The 22,935-nt window shown below is 44.2% G+C and overlaps 1 protein-coding gene across 3 annotated transcripts in view; it reads right to left on the bottom strand.

The window, feature by feature from the left end:
- HNF4A (hepatocyte nuclear factor 4 alpha) overlaps positions 1-22,935 on the bottom strand; it is a 76,006-nt gene that overhangs the window by 26,318 nt on the left and 26,753 nt on the right. For 2 of the 3 annotated variants that reach the window (XM_027853323.1, XM_027853330.1), the window contains exons 1-2: positions 8,176-8,342; positions 791-965 (exon numbers count right to left, since the gene is read on the bottom strand). In XM_027853323.1, the coding sequence (XP_027709124.1) occupies positions 791-965; positions 8,176-8,290 (290 nt within the window). In that variant the 5' untranslated portion in view covers positions 8,291-8,342. Of the gene's footprint in view, positions 1-790; positions 966-8,175; positions 8,343-22,935 lie in introns of those variants that run through there. The other variant, XM_027853335.1, reaches the window with a different exon arrangement.

Below are 22,935 nucleotides of genomic sequence, written 5' to 3'. Positions count from 1 at the left end.
GATCAATGTGATTGATTGACCAATGTGATAGGTAATTGTGGGGAATAGTTTGGCTTGTGATAATGGTCTAGTTACTATTTGAGTTCTCCAAGATATTTTGGGGTCTGCACTTGTGATAGAGAATTGTGGTAGGGACTTGTCATGTCTTATCCATGAAAGGTAATAAGCTTCTGGTACATACAATTCTGGTCAACAGGTTATATGTTGCTAGGTATTCAGCAGGTATTAAATTTTCATAGCCTGTTGTGATGTGTTTGCAATTTCTACCATTTCCTTGTATTTATCAATAAGTCTGAATTCCTTATGGCCAATCCCTCTGTAATTTTTGGTGGTGATGACCTGATCTTGAATTGTCATCATCATCATGATGATGACAATGATGACGATGGTGGTGATGATGGATATATATGGATTGGACTTGTGATTTCACTGGTACAGAAAATTCCCACACATGGAAAATTCCCTCTACCAATATAGGTTGTCACCTTTTCTGTAAATCATAGCCTTCAAGAGTCCCATAGAGAGGTTAAGTGATTTGCTTAGGGTCAGAGGTAGGTCTTGAACCCAGTCTGGCTTATACCAACCCTATGAGATAGGTGCTATTATATTCCCATTTTATAGATAAGGAAACTGAGGCACAGAGAGGTTACCTCACTTACCCATGGCCACATGAGTAATAAGCATCAGGGACATTTGATTTGAACCCATACCTTCCTGATTCCTACTCCAGCACTCTATCCAGGGGCATAGGTAGACGGATATCCCAAGCTTCTTCCTGTCCTATGCTCACCTGCATGAGTACATATGGTTCTTCCTCACGCTCCTGCGGAAGAAGCCTTTGCAGCCATCGCAGCTGGAGGCCCCATAATGCTTGCCCGTGGCACGGTCCCCACAGATGGCACACATAGGACTGACCCCCAGGCTGTTGGGGGCATTGAGGTTGACACCTTCAGATGGAGATGCATCTGTGCAGGGACAGAGAGCATAGAGGTGGATGAGCGAGGCCTGGGTGGGGTAGAAGTGACAATGTTAGTGGAAGGAACATTCAGTTTAAAAGTCAGAAGACCCTGGTTTAAGTCCTGTTTCCAGTAGTATCTGTGTGACCTTGGGCAAGTCTCTTGTCTTCTCTAGGTCTCAGTTTCCTCATCTGTAAAATCAAGACAATGGTACACTAGCACACAGTGTCAGTAGGGAAATACATTGTAAACCTTAAAGAGTTATAGAAACATGAGCTGTTATTATTAATAATTTTCCCTCTAGGAGACCATATTCTGGTTTAGTTCCGTCATGAGATGAGTAAAAATCAATAGGTTTGGGTCAAGTCTGGGAGCCTCAGGGCAATTCTAGGGAAACACTACCTGCAGAGATCCAGGTCACAGCAGCACACATTTCTAGCTTTTATAATTCACAATGCAATAACCCCTTCTGAGAGGTGAGGAATATAAGTTATTATCTCCATTTTATAGATAAGGAAACTAGGTTCTGTCACACAACTAGCAAGTGTCAGAGCTGGGGCTCATTCTGAGATCTTGTACTACCAAGTTCAGAACTCTCTTCTAGACCATTCCCCCAGCAGGGGGATATACAAGGACTCTTCCATCTGCTTGGCCAGGGAAGCCTCACATGGCGGGGTAGAGGGAGAAAAAAGAGACTTGAAAATCAGAAGGTACAAACTGGAGAGTGTCTAGAGGCTGGATAGAACTTAAGCTAGTTCAACCCCTTTATTTTACAGGGGAGGATATTAACGACCAGAGAAAAGAAATCACTTGTCCAATGAAATCACAAATGGACAAAGTCGAGACTAGAACCCAGAACATTTGATTTGCCATCCAAGTTCTTTCCACTGCACCCTACTATTTGGGACACCCAAGGCATGATTCCATGGCACAGAAAGGAGGCAGTTCAGTAAGGTGGAAAAACCAGCACCAGTTGGACAGAAAGAACCTAGCTTTGCCTACTCTAAGGTTGACCTTTCCTAGAACCCTCCCTCTTTCTTAACTTGATCCAGGGTCTCCCTTAGCACAGCGGCCTCTAGGCCTCAGAAACAACCACTGTAGTTTCAAGGGATTATGAAAAAATAAAATAAAATAAAAATTTTGAAAAGCTGGTTCTCCCAGCTTCCACTGGGTTGGGGCTACTGGCCTGGGGACCACTGAGCCAATAGTAGCCTCTGGCTCTACCTCGATAGAAAGGGGAAGTAAATAAATGACTGGGAGTTTTGGACTCCTACCTCAGTGTAACTGTGTCCAACTCCTAAAAAGGTGTGCACAGCCCAAACAGATTCCTGGGCAGGCCAGTATGGGCAAGGCGTGGTAGTCTGAGGCTAATACTGGGATACAGGGAGTAGGGTGCTCCTCATTAACTTCCCAAAGACCCAGGATTCTCTCCATCTCCAAGAACAACCTGGGATTCAATCTCAAAGTGATTCCAGGGATGAAACCATGAATATGTAGGTGGTCTGAATGACAACCTGGTCCAGCACCCCACCCCCACCAAGGGGAGATGAAGGCTAAGGAACTAGATAGTCTCTAGATCTGCCTTGGAGATGAGGTCCAAATTTAGGTGGAGATGATGGGGGGCAGGATTTGCTCAACCTTTCCTGTAGTTCCATGGAATCTTGTTAGAGTCCTGGGGAGGCCCCCAAAGGTTCCAAAAAGGCCTCAGGGTGGGGGAGAGGGGGAGGTGCAGAGGGTGGTGGAACTTTCCCAGGATTCCGTGGAGCTAATGTGCAAGGAGACTTAGGCTTTTGTTATCTTGGTAGACTTAACTTTTCCATGAATGATGTTTGTGTTAGGATGTTATTTCTAAAACAAATTCTTTTCTGTTAAAAAATGACACATTCTCCCTATAGCAATGCATTGGTTCCCAAATACAATGAAGGAATGGAACAACGCAACTTTAATTTAAATAAATAAGTCAATTTAGAAGTTCCATTACTTTAAAAAAGGGTTGGCAGACCTTTCATCCAGGCTGGTGACTGGGATGGGAGGATGAAGAAGGAGAGAATTTCTTCATAGGTCTTTGCTATAGATTCTTGCTTGAACTTGGTTCTCTTTGAATTAGAGCTCAATTACTCTAAGGACTAGGGACTGTTACCCTGTCCCCAGGGAGGGAGCTTAGAATAATAATGATGATGATGATGACTCTCATTTATATAGTGCTTAGAGATTGATAAAAGTGTTTCCCCTCACAACCACCCTGTGAAGGAGGTTGTGTAAACGTTATAAACCCCATTTTGCAGATGATAAAACTGAGACTAATAAAGATTAAGTGATTTGCCCATAGTCAAACAACTAATGAATAGCAGGGCCTTGATTTGGAGCCTGGGTCTCTTGACTTCAAGTACAATTTGTTTTCCATCAGTCTCCCTTGCCTGGCTCTGCTCACCTCCTTTTCTCTCCAGTAGAGTTAACTTACTGAGCCTCCTGGACAACTGTATGATCCCTGTCCTAATGGGAAATACACCTTAGAAAAGGAAATAAGTCCTATTCATAGATAAGAGGATATTTATGTGAGATAGCATGATGTTGTGGAAAGAGCCCTAGAGATCTTGGATTCCAGCCCCAGGTCTGTAACCAACCAAACATGTTCCCTTAGCTTCATTTCCTCTCTGAGCCTAAGGGCAGGTTGTGATGAGATGAATTCTATATGCCTGCTAGCTCTAGTATTCCATAGGAGTATTATTATGTATCTATAATACATATATAGTGATGTTGATGCTGATGCTTACAGTCTCAGATAAATTCCAGGCTGCACACAGATTGGGAATCTTCTCATTTCAGGTTGGTTGGGTTGATGTTCTCCCTCCCCCATGGGATGAAACCCAGGGGCCCCACAGCTGCCCTCCCTGTCTACCTGCCCCAAGAGTTCTGTGAATTATTGCCTGAGGCACGGTAATTGTTAAACTGTGTGTCCTTTCTCCTTTACTTGCCCTCTTCTCCCTCTCATCACAGCAGTCCCCATCCACAGGGAGTGCAGACCCTCCCCCCAACCTTGGCTTCTTAGAGAGACACTGAAGAAACCTGGGCAGATTCGAGATGTTTTATTTGGGTTCTGAGCACAGAACAGCCAGGCATCCCTGGAGGCTGAGCTGGAGAGCTGAGAAGGGCCAACTTTTCTCTAATGTCCTGGGGCTTCGGGGCTGGAGGGTGGGGTGGTGGTGTTGGACTTCTTCCCAGCAGAGGCCCTGGATGGGTTCAGTAGAGGTTGGGAGAAAATCTTTTCCCTGGCTCTGAACTCTGGAAGACCCCAGGATGGGGGTGAATTAGATAACAGAATAATCTGGAGGAGGGGGAAAGAGGAAGGAGAGGGGTAATGATAGATCCTTTGCCCATTGGGAAAACAACCCCAAGTCATTTCTTTTTCAGCTCCTTCCCCTTCCACATACAGGGCAGGCAAAACATTCTAGAATACCAGAACCCTAGATCTTCTGAGCCAGAAGGGCAGTGTGGCATAATGGAAGGTGTGCCAGATTTAGAGCCAAAGGACCTGGGTTCAAATCCCAGCTCTTCCTCTTACTATCTATGGGATCCTACATAGACCACTTTTACTTCCTAGACCTCAGTTTCTTCATCTGTAAAATTAGGGGTTTGGACTAGATGGCCTCCAAGGTCCCTCCCAGATCTAGAGCAGCTAGTGGTACAGGGGATCAAGCATCGGGCTTAGAGTGACATAGACCTGAGTTCAAATCCAGCCCTATACACTTACTAACTGTGTGACCTTGGGCAAGTCACTTGACCCCTGTTTGCCTCAGTTTCTCCCTATGTAAAATGGAGATAATAATAGCACCTACCTCCCAGGGTTGTGAGGATCAAGGGAAATAATAATTGTAAAGTGCTTAGCACATAGTAAGTGCTATATAAATGTTAGTTATTATTATTTACGGTCTAAGGAATTGAACCTGTTGACTTCTAAGGTCCTTTCCAGCTCTACATCTTTAGCCTATGGAACACAAAATGTTAGCACTGAAAGGGCCCTTAGCACACAGAACGAGACTATAAGGGAATCTTGGAGGTCCTCCAGTCTGATCCCATTATATTTTTTTTCTTCAATTCCTTATTTTACAAATAAGGAAACTGATCCCAGAGAAAAGTCATCTGCCAAAAGTTACATAATGTGACATCTAGAGCCTGGAGCTCTTCAAGTCCAGGTAAGGGCTCTTTGCACCACCCTGGGAAACTCTTGCTTCCCTAGCTTAGAGCTGTTTTGTATTTCCTAAGTCACGTGTCCAGCTTTACGTGGGGTGGAAGTTGGGTCCGGTCCAGAAGGGACATGGGTGGAACCCGCTCCCTTGGTCCTTGGGGAAACTGCAGCAAGAAGGTGCCACAACAATCTGAACTCCCAGAGACTCTATCCTATGACCTAGCCTGCTGGAGACCCAGGCTCCAGTCCCTTGACCCTGGCCCAAGCTCATTAGCTTCCTCTCCATTCTTCTTGCAGGAAGCATACAGAAGCCATGGGAAGTGGAGGCAGAGGAGAAGCCCGTAGTTACTCCTATGGGGAAAGCATCAAGGCAGTGAATGAGGCATTGGACTTGGGAGCCGAAAGACCCGGGTTTGAGTCTTCTCCCTGTTGAATGACCCAAAACTAGTCACTTCCTCTCTCTGAGGCTGTTTTTCAATCTATAAAAAGGAGATAATAATAATTTGCATTTCCTGACTCACCAGGCTTCTGGGAGGAATGTGCTTTACAGACTGTTAAGCCTGTAGAACCCACCCAGCCAGAGCCTGGCCTCTGTTAGCAGCCAGGAAGCAAAGGCTTCCTAGGAACCCCTAGGAAAGGACTTCTTGAACCTAGGAACCCCTAGGAAAAGCCCCAGATCTCTGGAGCATCCATAAAGAACTTGGATGGGGAAAAAAAATCACGTCTTTATTTTTACTAATCCCTAACTGAAATTTGACATTTCCTTCCATTATAAATTTTAAAAAGAAAAACATTTCAAGAAGGAGTACATAAGCTTCACCAGACTGCCAAAGAGGTCCATGACACATAAAAAGATTTAGTAACCAACCTTGGATTGGGGCTTGGACACGCCAGGTTAACAGCTGTCCCCCCAGGCCTGGGCATCCCTAGTAATAACAGTAGAGCACTTCCTTATGGTGCTCAACAATTTGTGAAGTCCCTTCCTCCCAGCTCTGAGCAAGGACCAGACCTTGGGCCATAGCCAGCGGTGTGTTCTCATTCGGAGATGGAATGGTTGTGCAGGGACAGTTTGTGCTCTCAGTCATTCCAACAGAATTTTCTCTTTCTCAAAAGTTTTCATGATCATAGGATCACCATCATCACCCTTGAGAGAGGGGGAATAATGGAGGTGCCACTCATTATCCCCATTTCACAGAGGAGGAAACAACAGCCTGGAAAAGGAAAGTGACTTGCCCATAGTCACACAGCCAGTTAGTAGCAGATTTGGGACTGGTCCAGGGCTCTTTGACTGAATCCAAGCTGTTCCCTATCTCCATACTTTTCACCAGCTTTGGACTACACCGCTACCAAGCTTTCTTGCTCAGAAATCACCATAAAAGAGACCATTAAGTACTATGGCCTGGGAACTTTCTGTTTCGTGACCTCATCAACTTCTAGCTTCAGGTGGACTCAAAAGGCTTTATTTTCCTTGGGCCAGTCTGAGACTAGAAGGAATATCTGATTATCTCTGATCCTAGGCCCAGTAAACACTCTAGGAGGGCTCAGTTTACATGTCTATGCAGGTTTGAGAGTAGCTGGGATCTTCAGTCTAGAAGATCTGGAAGAGACCTCAGCAGTCATCTAGTTTGACCCCTTCATTTTACAGATAAAGAAACTGAGGCCAAGAAGTAAAGTGACTCTCCCAAGGCCACACAGGGTAGTAAGTGGCAGAGCCAAGATTTCAAACCAGATTCTGATTCCAAAGTCAACAATCCTTCCACTTAGTCCAAGTCTGTGTGTGTTTCCCTGTACATACATGTGAGCATATATGTGGGATAGCAACATAGGCACCCAAAGATCTGGATTCATCTGCCAACACAGACAGATTTGTAGCCTGACTTATACACAGTGGCAACGTCATAAGCCTACATACAAATGGAGTTAAAAATAGAACTCATATATATATACAAATATGGGACACAAATACAGATCTATATCTATATCTATATATCTATATATATCTATATATATCTATATATAGATATACATATATACATAATATCCAGGTGACTTCTTATATCATGTAACCACTTTGCCAAAAAAAATCTTTCTCCTAGCTTCTCTCCTATGGTTAACCCAGGGGCACCCTGTGATATACTGGCATCCCCTGCCCCCATCTGCCTTCTCTGGGAATACACTTTCCTGTCCCCCTAAGTCCCTGGGTTTTCTTTCCTTATTTCTCCACCCTTCTCTGGACTGGGGAATGGAGGAGCCATAGGCCTGGCACCCCAGTCCACTGTCAGAGACAGATGGCCCCGATACCAACCAAATCAGTCAGTCAGCCAATACGTATTTATTAAGCACCTACTATGTGCCAGGCACTGTGCTAAGCACCAAGGATACAAAGAAAGGCAAAAGACTGTTCCTCACCTCAATCTAATTAATGGAAGAGATAGCATGCAAACAACCACATATGATCAAAATATTGCAGGATAAATGGAAAACAATCAACAGAGGGATTGTACCAGAATTAAGGATTGCGAAAGACTTCCAGCAGAAGGTGGGATTTTAGCCGAGACTAGAAGGAAGCCAGGGAAGCTGAAGCCCTGGCCTAGTAGATTCACTGAAGGGAAGACGCAATCGAGATTGCCAACAGACTCTACGTCCTATAAAAGTTTCTGGCCGGGCACCTGTACGTACCTCCATATAGATCATAGACTATTAGAGCTAGAAGAAAAATCTTAGAGATGATCTGGTTCAACTTCATCATTTTACATTTGAGGAAAATGAGAGCTAGCGAGGGCTAATGACCTAGTCAAGCTGACCTGTGCACACACACCCGTACGTATGCCTCCGTGTGCACTGGCACATACGTGTACACACACGCTCCCGCACATATACTTCTGGGCCTCTGCAGAGCCGCAGAGAACCTCGATACACACACCTCTACTTATTTATATAGCACCACACGTCTTTATACATCTGTATGCGGCTGTCCACATCCGAGCACACCGCCTGCCCCCGCTCCCCAAGCGCCCCTGCGGGCAGGCTTACCGTTGCCCATGGCCAACACCTGCACATTCTCGAATTCCAGAGTGGTATAGGCTGGGTCCAGGGCAGCGCTGTAATCTGCCATCTCCATGTCGACAAGGGCTTTGGAGAGACGCATTCTCTCCTGCCTGTCCAGAGTGGCCAGTTCCCTCTCGTGAGGCGGCCTGACCAGAAACAGGGCCACTTTGGCCTCCCCCCCCCCCCCCCAGCCTCTCTGTCCCCTCTGCCTCGGCCCTGATCCCTCTATCTGTCCTCCTAGATTTCAAACATTTCTCTGAGAGGATTTACAGAGCTTTCGGCCTAGCCTTTCCTGAGGGGTGGAGGCAAGAGACTAGGGAGGGGTAGGGGTTAATCTTTAATCTTCTTACCCTCTGGTGGACACCATGGGGCTGGGCGAGTTAGGGTTGGGTTAGGCTAGCCCGGGGTTTTTCCCTTTCTTATGGGGGCCGTCGTGATTAGGTTGGCTGTTGGATTCGGGGCTGACATCTCCTGTGCTAATTACAGCCCCCTAGGTCATCCGTCTAACTTTCTCCTTCCTGACGCTCGGAGTGGCACAGTACAAACTGTGCAGCCATGAGACCTGAGTTCAGTCTTCGGCTCTGTCACTTACTAGCGATGTGATGCTGGACGAGTCACCTCACAGAGTGATATTGTAGAAAGAACACTGGCTGTGCATTCGAAGTACCCGAGTTCAAACACCATCTCCGGTGCCTATTACCCTGTGTGATCTCGGGCAGATCATAATTTCCCTCAGTCTCAATTGGACTAGATAACCTCTGAGTGCCTTCCAAATGTAGCACTGTGAACCTCCCTCTGACTCAGTTTCTTCATCTGTTATAGCAATAGCTCATATTTCTATAGTGCTTTAGGTTGACAAAGTCTTATCCTTGCAACAATCAAGTGAGGTGGCTAATGTAAGTATTATCATTGCCATTTTAATACTATTTAGATTAATATTGAAATGTCGTTTTTTACAATCTGGAGTTTTCCTGACTGCAGATGAAGAAACTGAGGTGTAGAGAGGTACATTGACTTTTCATATTCACACAGCTAATGCCTGGGCCAGGATATGAGCCCTGGTCCCCTGACTCAAAGACCCAGTGCTCTACCTCACTGATTTCTCAAATGATCAAACTTTCTGATACACTGACTTCTAATCAATGTATATTTTAATATGTGCTAGTTGTCCCCCATTAGCTCAGTAAGATCATTGCAAATAGGGCCTGTTTCATTCTTTGTACTTGTCTGAGCCTGGCACATAGTAGGTCCTTAATAAATACTTGTTGATGGATTAGTATTCAATGAGCATCTATTCTGTACTAGACACTGTGCTAGGCTCTGGAGAGACAAAGACAAAAAAGAAACATCTAAAAATTTCCCCTTGATGAGCACATAGTGACAGGATGGGGAATTCAAACTCAAGCCCAAGCATCTCTTTCTCTTAGACCCTGGTCATTTTTCCTACCCATCTCTCTTCCTGACCACCTCTTTTTCTCCCTAGAGAATGAAAAGATTCTCATTCTTTTCCTAATATTCTCCACTTTGCACTTACTGTACACTCTACCTACAATGCTTTCCCTCTTCATCTCTGCCTCTTGGAATCCCTAGATCCCTCCAAGGTTCTGTTCTAGTGCCACCTCCTTCAAAAGGCCATTCCTCTTGCTAGTGTCCCAAATCAAATCGGTATTTATTTATTTTTTATTTATCCTGAATTACTTGAAGCTCTGAGCATGTTACATTCCCCTAGGAGAATGGGAAGGACAAGGAATGCCTCACTTTTGTATTTGTATCTTCTAGTCCTAGGAAGGAGCCAAGCACACAGCAGGAATTTAATAAATACTTGTTGATGATCCATAGAATCTTCATTCTAAAGATATGTATTGTGGTGCCAGCCCTGGAGTCAGGAGACCTGAGTTCAAATCTGGCCTTAGGCACTTATTAGTTGTGTGACCCTGGGCAAGTCACTTAACCCCTACTGCCTCAAAAAAACAAAAAAGTATTACGAAGACAAATAATAATAGCTAGTATTTAAATAAAATTTTAGGACTTGGAAAGTGTTTTACATCTATCTCATTGATCCCTACAACAGCCCTGGGAAGTGGGTGCTATTATTATCCCCATTTGGCAGATGGGAAAACTCAATTAGACAGAGGTTAAGTGACTTGCCCACATTCACACAGCTCATAAGTATCTGAAGTCTAGCACTCTATACAGTGTACCACCTAGTCACGCTGAATATACACAATCCCTAAGTAGATGTTCATGGTAACAAGATTTGTCATAAATTTCACATGATGCCCAGGTTAGAAGAGTCCTTAGAACACAGAATGGCAGAGCTAGAATAGATCTCAGCACCCAGAGCAGTCAAGTTGAAAGGCAGATATTCAGGATCATCTAGTCTTCTATTTTACAGACGAAGGAAGAAGCCCAGGCTGAGAGAAGGACCTGAGGCCACCCAGCTCATTATGAACAAGCTCATCTAAGCCTAGTGCTCTTTCTGCCATACTGTGGCTTGTCATTCTTACCTCTCAGTGACCTAATGCCTCCCTCACTCTCTTAATACACAGACATTAACTTGAGTCTTCTCTCTCTAGTACATTGGAAAGAGGACTGATCCGAGAGACAAGAGGCAGCTTCTAGATCTGGCTCTATCAGTTACTGGCTGTGTATCAACTCCCTTCTCTGGGTCTCAGTTTTCCCATCTGTAAAATAAGGGAATTGTACTCTATTTCTAAGGCACTTTTGTAGTTATGCCTTTGTTGCCCTCTAGGATTCAATCTCTTCTTCTTCTTTCATTGTCCTTCTTTTAAGAAGCCTTAAGAACATTTAAAAATGTCACCTAAGATAGTACCCACAGGTCCTCCAGCTTCATATTCTATCTCTGAATAAGGAATTTGCTGAGAGAGGGTTCAAATAGACCTCAAAATTTAGGAGTATGCCCCCATATATCCCAGTTCCCCTTAAAACGCTGAATGTCAGTGCTGATGGCACCTTAAGAGACCATTTGAGTTAGAAGACCTGGTATGTTACCTTGGGAAAGTTATTCAATTTCTCTGGGCCACACTTCCTCATCTGAAAAATAAGGGTGTCAGACCAGATGGACTCTAAGATCTCTCCCAGCTCTACATTTAGGTGCAATATCCTCATTTTACAGATGGAAAAACTGAGTCCCAGACAAGGGAAGTGACTTGCGTAAAGTCACACAACTAATTAGTGGCAGATTCAGAACTCAACAAGTCCTTGACCAGATGTGTAACTAGCCAAAACTGTTCTTGGCTTTGTTCAGTTGTGGGGGAAGGGGCAAAGCATGGCAGAGAATAGGCGTACTATGGGTGCTGTCAGGCCTTGCAGCAGAGATGCCCTCAGAAAACCAGCAGGGGAAGCATGGGGACTCAGTGATGGCAGGGAGAACACATCCCTAGATGCCCACATCTTAGGGAAAAACTCCATTTGCCCCTCTCTCATTCTGGTTCTGTCTCAGACCTCTGGGTCTGGGATTTTCTTCCCACTGCAACACAACCTTTAATTATCTTTATAGATCTATGACCTGGGATCTAAATCTCATCTTACATTCCCCACTATGCCATCAACTGGGGGTAACAAACTCCATAATCCTTGTGTGAAGAAGGGTTTCCCTTAGTTTGTTCTGAAGGAGTCTCTTCTAAACTTCCTGGGCATCATCAATCAATCAACAAGAATTTATGAAGTGCCTACTATGTGTGAGGCACTGTGCTGGGAATACCAATACAACATAGGAAACACTCCCTACTTGAGAAAGAGCTTACATTCTAATAAGGAAGCTTAATGTATATACATATATATATATATATAAAAATACATATAAAATAAATATAAAGAAAATAGATACAAGTAAATACAAAGTAGCTCTAGCAGTTAGATGTGATCAGGAAAGGCTTTATGTAGAAGGTGGTGGCTTTGCTCTCTCTTAAGGGAGGAGACAGGGTAGCTAGGTAGCGTAGTGGATAGAGCTTGGAGTCAGTTAGATCTGAATTCATAGCTGTGAGATCCTGGGAAAGTCACTTAACTCCTATTTGTCTCAGTTCCTCATCTGTAAAGTGGGGGCACAGTGGAGAAGGAAATGGCAAACCACTCCAGTGTCTTTGCCTAGAAAATCCCATGGACTGGCCCTTGGAGTCAGGAGGACCTGAGTTCACTCACTAGCTATGTGACCCTGGGCAGGTCACTTAACCCCAACTGCCTCATCAAAAAAAAAAAATCCCATAGACAAAAATCCATCAGGTCACGTAGAATTGGACACAACAGAATAACAACAACAAAGGAAGAGAGGGATTCTATGAGGCAGAGGTGAGGAAGAAGTAAATTCTAGGCCTAGGGAGGATGAGGTGGGATGACCAACTCAAAGGCATGTACACAGGAGATGAGGTATGGTATGCAAGTAACAAAGAGGAGGCCAGTTTGGCTAAATTGCAGAGTACTGGAGGTTAATTGTGTGAAGTGAGGCTGAAAAAGATAGGTTGAGGCCAAGTTGTGAAGGTTTTCAAAACCAGACATAGGAGTGTATATTTGATTCTAAAGGCAATAGGGAGCTCCTGGAGTTAAAGGACCAAAGGAGCACATGGTCACATCTGTGACTTTGGTCACAGTGTGGAGAAAGAACTGCAATGGGAAGAGACTTGAGGCAGGAAGACCAATGAAGGGGCCATTGCAATAATCCAGGTGAGAGGGCATGAGGGTGTGAACTAAGGTGTTAGATGTGTGAGTGGAGAGAGTGGATCATTTGTGAATAACTGGTGGAGGTGGAATGAGCAAGGTTTGGCAGGTGATAGGAGATATGGGCTGAGCTCAAGTGAGAACTGGAGGATGATGTCAAGGTTATAAACCTGGGAGACTGGAAGAATGGTGGTGCCTTTGATAGAAAGAGGGAAGTCTGGAAGAGAAGAGTGTTTAGAAGGAAAGAATGTGAGGGGGTCTTCCTCACCCCCCTGGAATCTGCTGAACAAGTCTCTGCTTTCCTTCCTCATGTCCTTGAAGGGTTCATAGACTTCCTCTGTTCCCCTCCCCTGACCTTCCACTTTAATAATAAAAGTAATAGCTCACATTTTTAGAGTGCTTTCAGGTTGACAAAGCCCTTTCCTGACACACCTGGGTGTGGTAGCTCACACAAGTGTTATTGTCCACGTGTCTGTCCTCATAGAGACAGAGTGACTACTCAAGTCCTAAAATAATAGGATGAATAGCTAGAAGGAACCATAGGGGCCAACTAGGACCATAAGGATACAATCCCCTCATTTTACGAGTAAGGAAAAGGAAACTCAGAGAGATAAAGTTGGCCAAAGTCACACAACTAGTATTTGGTCAGTCAACCCAGGATTTGAACTCGTGTCTTCTGGCTCCAAATATAGAGTTCTTTCCACTACTCAACCTGGCATTCAAGGCCTTCCGTAGTCTATTTCCAACCCATCATTCCAAATTGTCATCTCATTGTCCCTGAACATACCTTTTTTCTCCTTTTCCTTCTCTTCTTTCTCTGCCTTTTCAATTCTTCCCCATCTTTTAAAGCTCAAATCACTTCCTAACTTCTGGCAGAAACCTTCCCTAACCACCTCAAACACTGTGATCTCTCTTTCCTAAAAACTTGACACTATCAGAGTCTTGTGAAATCTCTTCTATCATCTTGTGTTACTATTTAAATAAAATTAAATGAACACCTATTGTGGGCACCTATTGTGTGCAAAAATGCTGTTTGGGGATTGTGAATGGAGAGGGGTGTCAGAGTAAAGAAACTGACCTGGGTCTCTATCTTGGGAAGTCCATGGTCTAGAGAGGAAGTCAGGACACAAATATATGAAATTTAATTTTTCACATGTTGTGAATCATAGCTTTCTTACTAGGCTGCAAACTCTTTAAAGGCATTGAATGAAAAGTGCAAACACTTTCACATCTATTATCTAAGATTTGGAACCAGGGGAACTCCATGCTAATCCTAGCTTTGAGCTTCCTAACTGACCATGGGCAAGTCACTTCCAAACTTTACCCCTCTGTTTCCTCATCAGACGATTGACAAGGTCCCTTCTAACTCTAAATCCAATACCTTATGATCTCATTTAATCTACTGATCCTACCTTTAACAGGTGGGTGGCTCTGTTTATTACTACCCCTATTTACAGATCAAGAAACTGAGGCTCAGGGAAGGTAAGTGGCTTGTTCAACATCACACAACTAGCAAGCTGGCACTCAAAGCCAGGGTTCTGACTCCCAAGTCTGGGCTCTTCCCATTGCCCCACACTACCTTCACAAAGATGGCAGTACCATAGCCATTTTTATTGGCCTTTTCTGGCCCTTCCCTTGCTCCCTTCACATTTCTCTTGAGGTGTAGCAATAGTTGATCTGCTTGATAAATAATGACAATAAGGCCCGGCCTCAAAGTTCACAAAGTGGTCTCCTCACAAATACCTTGACTGTGAAGTATGTAAGGCAAGGATGGACTACCACCTTTCAACCCAGGAGGAAACTGAGATGCAGAGGAAAATGCAATGACTTGTTCTTGGTCACACGGGCTCTGTGTGCCCCAGTTCTAGGAAAGGGAGTGGAATGCTTTCAGTTTTACTTCCTGTTTAATTCCTAGCTGTACATGGGCTGATGCAACTACAGAGTCAAGGTAGACTGTCTAGCTCAGGGCTTCTTAAACTTTTTCCACTTGTGACCTTTTCAGTTTAGGCAGGTTTGTTGGCATTGTGTGGTCTGAGGGCATGCGAAGTGCAAAGTGCACATGCTTTGTGTTCAGAAGCAAGGCTGCAGTGAAGTGGCGTGATGCAACACGGGTAAGCGCTGCCAGAAACTCCTCGGATTCATTACGTAATTGATTTTGAATTAATTTTTGGTCGTTGTGCATTCAGAAACCTTTTACTGTTGCCTAATTTTTCACAACCCTCTATGGGAGTGTGACCCACGGTTTAAGAAGCGTGGTCTAGCTTCTGCTCGGACACTTCAGGGAGCCTCTTAAGTCATAAGGAAAGGCAGCAATTTAGGGATTTTTCAAACAGAAAAATTGGACACAGAAGTCTCTATGACCTCCCTACCCTCCCAACCTCCAAGCTGACAAAGATGTAGCTAAAGGCTATAGCTCAGTTTCCTAAGAAGTTGGTTCTATGGAGGAAATCGAAGGAGGAAAGTGGCTATCTGCCTAGAGGAAGAAACCCAATCATAGTCAACAAAATTAAAAGAATGTAGGCTTTTGAGCTGTAAGGGATCTGAGAGATTATATAGTTCAACAGTTCAGCTCCATACTTTGACAAATGAGGAAACTGAGGCATGGAGAGAGGTAGTGACTTGCCTATAGCAGAATATAAACTCCTTGACAGCAGGGGTGAAACACCACAGAAGAAAGTCCCACCGGGGATGGAGTCATGCCTGGCAAAAGCAGCATGCTCCCCAGCAGAGAGGCCAGCCCTCAAAGGACCAGCAGGTCAAGCATGGGGATATAGTTTTTATCACAAGTGTCTAGTACAATGCCCAGAACAGAGTAAATGTTTAATAATTGCTGAATGAATGCATGAATGAATGAATGACTTTGAGATATAGAAAAGAGAATGTCAGAGCTAGAAAGATCGAATGACCCAAAACATTAGAGCTAGAAGGTGCTTTATCATAGAATGTCAGAACTAGAAGGGACCTTAGGACAGAGAATAGAGGATATTAAAACCAGAAGAACTCTTAAAACATAAACTGTCATAATTAGAAGGGACTTTAGAAATGACCTAGTCTAACACTCATTTTCAACTGAGGAAACGGAGGCTCCAACTAGGGCAGTGATATGCCCTCCCCTCCCCCAGGAGAATGTAAGCTCTTTACAGGCAAGGTCAGTTTAGGGTTTTCTTTGTATCCCCAGCACCTACTTAGCATAGTGCCCTCCACATAGTAGGTGTTTAATAAATGATTGCTGTGGGGCAGCTAGGTGGTGCAGTAGATAGAGTACTGGCCCTGAAGTCAGGAGGACCTGAGTTCAAAATCTGGCCTCAGACCAAACACTTGACACTTACTAGCTGTGTGACCCTGGGCAAGTCACTTAACCCCAATTACCTAAAAATTAAAAAAAATAAAAATAAATGATTGCTGAACTCAACTGACAGCCCTAAGTCACAAAGGTAGGAAGAAGCTAAGCCCAAATTCAAACCCAGGCCTTCTGATTAAAAATCCAGGCTCCTTTGCCCTGTGCCAAGCTTACCTATTTAGATTTAGATTAAATGGAAATAGGCAATTCCTAACTCTGGCCGGCAATGTTAGAGATGGGAAAAAGTGATTACGAAGTAATAAAATTTTTTGGGTCAAGGCCTGACTTGAATCCCACTTCTTCAGAGAAGCCTCCTCCACCCACCTCAGTCCACAGGCCTTTATCTCTGTCTCTGTCTTGGTCCTGTCCTTTTCCTCTTTCTCCTCCCTCTGAGGCCTTATGTGTCTCCATATCTGCCACAGTAAATAGAAAGCATGGCCTAGTATCAAGTACGCTGGCCCTAGAATCAGTTCAAATGCCACCCCTTTGGAAGCCTTTCCTGACCTCCTTGGTTCGAGGGCTCTCTTGGGCCCCAAATTATCTTTTTTTTTATTATCTTTTTACATGTTAGATCCACCAGTGGAATATAAGCTTCTTGAGGACAAGACCTATTTTTCTATTTGGGGCATTCTATCTCTAGGCTTCCTAGCACAAAGGTATTAGAAGGCTCCTTGAATTGAACTGAATTGAGAAGAGCTGATTTCAAATCTGATCTGATATTAACTAGCCATGTGGCCTTGGACAAATATTTTCAGCTGAGTCTCAGTTTTCCCATCAGTCAAAAAGGGATAACGATGCTTGCACTATTTCCTATCAGGCTTGTTTAGTCAATCAATAAGCATTTATTAAACACATTATGTTCCAGGCACTATGCTAAACAGCTGAGATACAGTCTGTATCCCAGCCCAAAGTCTGACTAAAGAAAGGCAAAAAAAAACCAAAAACGTTTCTGCCTTCAAGGAATTCGAAATCTAATGGGAGAGACAACAGGCAAATAACTATGTAGAAACAAGATACAGACAGGATAAAGTGGAGATAAGCACACAGGAAAGCACTATCATTCAGTAGGACTGGGAAAATTTTCCTACAGAATATAGAATTTTAGCTGATACTTGAAAGAAATCAGAGAAGCCAGGAGGTGGAGATGAGGAGAGAGAGCTTTAGAGGCATGGGGGACAGCCAATGAGAAGGCAAGGAGTCCAGAAATGGCGTGTTTTAGCATGAGAACAAGGAGGCCATTGTCAGAGGATTGCAGACGAGGAGGGGAGGAAAGGGTAAGGAGACTAGAAAGGTAGGCAGGGGCCAGATTATGGAAGGCTTTAAAAGCCAAATAGGGGATACTATTTTTGATCCTGGTGGTAAAGGGGAACCACTGGAATTCACTGAAGGCGGAAGGGAGGATGACATGGTCAGACCTATGCTGTAGCAAGATCAGTTTGACAGCTGAATGGAGGATGGACTGGAGTGGGGAGAGACTTGAGGCAGAGACCAGCCAGAAGGCTATTGCAATCAATAGTCCAGGCCTGAGGTGATGAAGGCCAGATCAGGGTGGTGATGGAGAGTAGGGGGCATATGCAAGAGATGTTATGAAGTTAGAAATTACAGGACATTGCAGCTTATTAGATATGGGGAGGGGAGGGGGAGTGAGAGAGAGTAAAGAGTTATGGATAACACCTAGGTTGCAGCATGAGTGGCTGGGAAGGTGGTGGTACCCTCAACAGTAATAGGGGAGTTAGGAGGAGATAAAAATTTTGGGGAAAAGACAATGGTCCATCTAGCTTGAAGTCCTACTTTTGATGTTTCATTATGCCCTGCAAGTGACCTTGGATTCTCAAAGGCTATTCCAAGGGAATACAAATTCTGGCAAGTCCTATCAAGCTAGACAAGTGGATGGAGTGTTGGAGTGAGGAAGGCCCAACTTTCTAAGTTCAAATCCAGCCTCAGACACTTCCTAGCTATGTGACCCTGGACAAGTCACTTAACCGTGCTTGCTTCAGTTTCCTCATCTGTAAAATGAGCTGGAGAAGGAAATGGCACAACTACTCCAGTATCTCTGCCAAGAAAAGCCCAAATGGGGTCATGAAGAGTCAGACACAACTGAATAACAACAATAATCAACCTAGAGAGGCCTTGAGCATGGGTCTGTCAAGGATTTGTGTGCCCACTGGATAAGGGCTTGCCTAGCCAAAGAAAGCCTGGCTATCAGGTGATGAATTTTTGGCCATAGATACTCTCAATGCCTACTAAGGTGTGGAATTTGTATCTCCTTGGGGTTGCATCAGACTTATTGGAGGAAATATGAACTGATGAAACTGATGAGTCCTTGAAGTACTCATTTAACAATCACTTAACAATTGGGTGTGTGAGGAGGGGGTGGTGTCAAGAAAGGTTTCACGAAGGACATAGCACCTGAACTGAAGGGACTTCAGGATTCCAAGAGGCAGAGTTGAGAAAGGAAAACATTCATGTCAAGGGGGCAGATTGTGCAAAGTTAGGAAGGTGAGAGATGGGATGTTATGCATATGGACGTGTAAGCAGGTTTTTTTGGTTATATCACAGATTGTATGAGAAGGAGTGGTATAAAATAAACCTAGAGAGATAGGTTAGGGTTATTGTGGAAGTAAAATCCACAAAATATGGCAATCGATTAGATATGAGCAGTGGGGGTGAAGGAGAGGTGTAAAGGACAATTCTGTGGTTGCAAATGTGGGTGACTGGAAGGGAAGTTAGGAAGAAAGGTAGGTATAAGGGTTAAGATAATGAGCTCAGTTTGGAGCCTGTTGAATTAGAGATGTTTATGGGTCATCTAGGTGGAGATGTCCAATAGGCAGTGAGTGACAAGAAACTGCAACTTAGGAGATAAGTACGAGGACTGGAAAGATAGACGTGAGAGTTATCAACATAAAAATTAATAAATTAATCCCTGGAAGATCACTGGGAAAGAGGAGTAAGAACAAAGTGCCCATGGCAGAGTCTTGAGCTATACCCAAGTTTAGGAGGTGGGACATAGATGATAATCCTGCAAAGGAGACTGAGAGGGAGTGATCCAATAAGTAGAAGGAAGGGAAAGGGGACAAGCATTTATTAAATGTCTACTATGTGCCAGGCACTGTGCTAAGCCTTTACAAATATTATCTTACTTAATCTTCAGAACAACCCTGGGTGGTAGTGCTATTTATTATCGGCATTATACAGTTGAGGAAACTGAGGCAGACAGAGGTTAAGCAACTTGCCCAGGGTCACAAAGCTAGTAAGTGCCCAAGGTCAGATTTGCACTTGGGTCTTCTTGTTTCCAGGCCCAACACTCTATCTACTATACCACCTAGCTACCTAGGAGAACCCAGAGAGAGCAGTATCACAAAAACCCAGGGAAGAGAGTGTCCAGGAGGGAAGGGTGGTCAACAGCACCAAAAGCTACAGAGAATCCATATTATGAGCCCGATTATAATCATGCTGGCCTCTCTTATGGAGACCTTCAAATACAGATGATATTCAGATGTCTGGGCTGACCTGAGCACAGCTCTTCCTGGAGGCAGAAGGAGAGATGAAATGACCTCCGACAGTCTCAAATATCTGGCAAAGCCCGGTTCTCAGATGGGCAGGCTGGGCCTTCCCCCTTCCTCTCATGGAAAAGGATCCAAGTGTACAGAGCTCAAAAGAACCTTAGAGAGCATCCAATAAATAGGAAGCTGCTTGAGCACAGATGTTGTTCTTTACTAAAGGCTTGGCATTCCTAACCCGTAACACAGTGCCCTGCAAACAGTAGGCACTTATTAAGGGTTTGGTGCCCCAAATCTCAACCTACCTTCTCATCTTACTTCTTTATTAAGTGTATTCTAAATCTATTAGGCATCAACAAAATAAACATTTAAATATAAAAATAAAAACAATTGTATATTAAACTATATTCATAGTATCCAACCCTCTTATTTTACAGAAGAGAAAATCAAAGCTAACAGTCTACTAACAGAGAAAACAATTTGATTAAGGTGATCCATTTAAAATATATAGTAAGACTGGGATTTGAACCAATGTACTCCCACTCCAAAGCCAGTCCTCTTCCACTCAGCCAGGAGGACATTAACTGGGACATCCTTGGCATATTCCCAGAGAAACCGATTTCCGGAGTTCTAGCTTTCCAAAAGTGCCATATATCTCTCAGGGACAAGAGACTCCTTGACCTATTTGTGAGGAAGAGACCTTGTGAATATAAACTCAATCCCAGGGCAGTCTCCTAGGCTGGCTGGCCCTCCCCCCCAAACTCAGCCCAAATAATCCCTATGATTAGATAAGGGCCTCATATCAAGTCAAACACTGGCCTGTGGTCTCTCTCCTTACTTCTCCCTCTTCTTTCCCTCCCACCCTCCCAACTCCAATGCAAGGCCTCATTCATTTGGGTCCAACTAATCTCCTGGACTCCACAGGGCTCTTGTCTAAGGCAGCCAAGACCCTGAGCCTAGAAGAGGACTGGTAGTGAGAAATAAACTGAAAAGAAGTAGAGAATTAGACACAGGGAAAGGGGGACCAAGACAGGGAGAAGGATAAGGTGGGTTCCATGAAAAGCAGACTACTATGTCAATGCTTGAGCCACAGTCTTATGGAATAAACTCTAGTCTACTCATCACTTCTTTTTTTTTCTCGTCAATTAATTTTTTTTCAATTATCAGGTATTTATTTTTTTCTACTCTCCTCAACTGAAATATACATTGTTTCCTGATCCGTGCACACAGCTATTAACTTACCAGTAAATAAGCATTTATAAAGTGTTTACTCTGTGCCAAACACTATGCTAAGTGCTGGGAATGCAAAAAAAAGCAAAAACAGCCCCTGCCCTCAAAGAGCTTACACACTAATAGGAGAGAGAAAAGAAATCAGTCCGTACAAGATAAATACAGTACAGATGGCATTCAGCCTTAGAGGGGAAGGCACTAGCAGCTGTAAGAACTGGGAAGGCTTCCTGAAGAAGGTGGTGACTGAAGTGAGCCTTCAAGGAAGCCAAGCCCCAAGTGCCGGGTGAGAAAAGAGAGAAAGGAGAGCATTTCAGGGATGGGAGGCAGTTCAAAGGGAACACCAGATGGGCCAGTATGGCTGGACTATGGTGTGGGAAGGGGACAAACATGTTAGGAGGCAAGAAAGCTAGGAAGGGGCCAGGTTGTTAAGAGCCTTCAACGCCAAATCAAGGGGTTTATATTTGATCCAGAGGTAATGGAGAGCCATTGGAATTGAGTAAGAGAGTGCCATGGTTAGACCTGAACCTTAGGAAAGCCACTCTGACAGCAGTGAGGAGATTGTATGCAGAGACTTGAGGCGAGGAGGGCAGTGAGAAGGGTATTGCTAGAAGAGTCATTATTCTATATTAGCAGAACTCAAGCCAGCTGCTCAGGCCAATGCTTGAGATTTAGCAGAGCCAGCCTAGCACTCAGCAGGGCCTTCCCTTTCTCTCTTGGTTCATAGGAATATAGACTTGGAGCTGGAAGAGACCTCAAAGGTCATCTCCCCCTTATGTTACAAATGAGGAAACTGAGGTCTAGAGAGATGACTTACCTAAGGTCACACAGGTAGTGAGAGGCAGAGGCAGAGCCAGATTTTCCACAGTGCCTCTCTGCCTCCTCCAAATAAATAGTCCCATGGCTCATTTGAGGATCATACTGAAGATCATGACATTATCAGCATCACATTCTAACCAACGAGCTCACCCTCCCTGGGAAGAGAGTCTCCTCAGAGGCCAATGCAGTAGGGACTGTGCAACAGAGGCCTGAGGCTCCCAACACTCTGTGCTAGGGCCAGGCCCCCCCCCTTACTAGATTCTCTTCCTAGGTTTGACAGCGGGGACCCTCGGGGAATGCAGAAGTATCCCACACTGCCCTAGAAGTCATTGAATTTCAGTGTTTAAAGGGACCCCAGAGGGCCTTTAGTCCAACCCATACCTCACCAAGAATCTTAACATCCTCCACAAGTGGTCATCCAGCCTTCCCTTAAAGGCATGCCAAGACAGAAACCACTTATTACCAAGACAACTCATTATACTTTCTGTTGTTGTTATTCAGTCATTTCAATGGTGCCCAATTCTTTGTGACCCCATTTGGGGTTTTCATGGCAAAGATATTAGTGGTTTGCCATTTCCTTCTCTAGCTCATTTTACAGATGAGGAAACTGAGGCAAACAGGGTTAAGTGACTTGCCCCAGGTCACACAGCTAGTGTCTGAGGCCAGATTTGAACTCAGGTATTCCTGATTCCAGGCCCTGGGCACTATCCACTGAGCCATCTAGCTGCCCCATTATACTTCTGAATGGCTCTGATTGTTACAAAGTTTTATCTTACGATGAAGTCTAAATCTACTTCTCTGTAATTTCTACTCATTGCTCCTAGTTCTGTCTCTGGGAGGCTGGGGTCCCATATCTACCACTAATGTATTATATGTGACTTTGGGTACTCTGGTTCTCACTTTCCCCAAATGTAAAATGAAAAGGTTGGATTAAATGATCTCTAAGAAGTCATTCAAGCTCTGAGATTCTATGTTTAAAGGTCCCTTCTAATTTTCACATTCAATTCTCCAAGGCCCCTTCCCTCTGTGACACTGTATTCTGAGGCTCCTTTCAGCACTAACCTTCTGGGGCTCTGAAGCCTCTTCTACCTCTGATAATCTATGGTTATAAAAGTCTATGTTCTAAAGCTAGCTCTAACAATCTCTGTTCTGCATTCTAAGGTCTCTCAAATCACTAACATTCCA

Source organism: Vombatus ursinus, unplaced genomic scaffold (assembly GCF_900497805.2).
Source record: "Vombatus ursinus unplaced genomic scaffold, bare-nosed wombat genome assembly UNPS02000580.1, whole genome shotgun sequence".
Classification (NCBI taxonomy): Eukaryota; Metazoa; Chordata; class Mammalia; order Diprotodontia; family Vombatidae; genus Vombatus; species Vombatus ursinus.
Note: the sequence above shows the minus strand (reverse complement) of the source record. Positions and strands in the feature narration are given on the sequence as shown.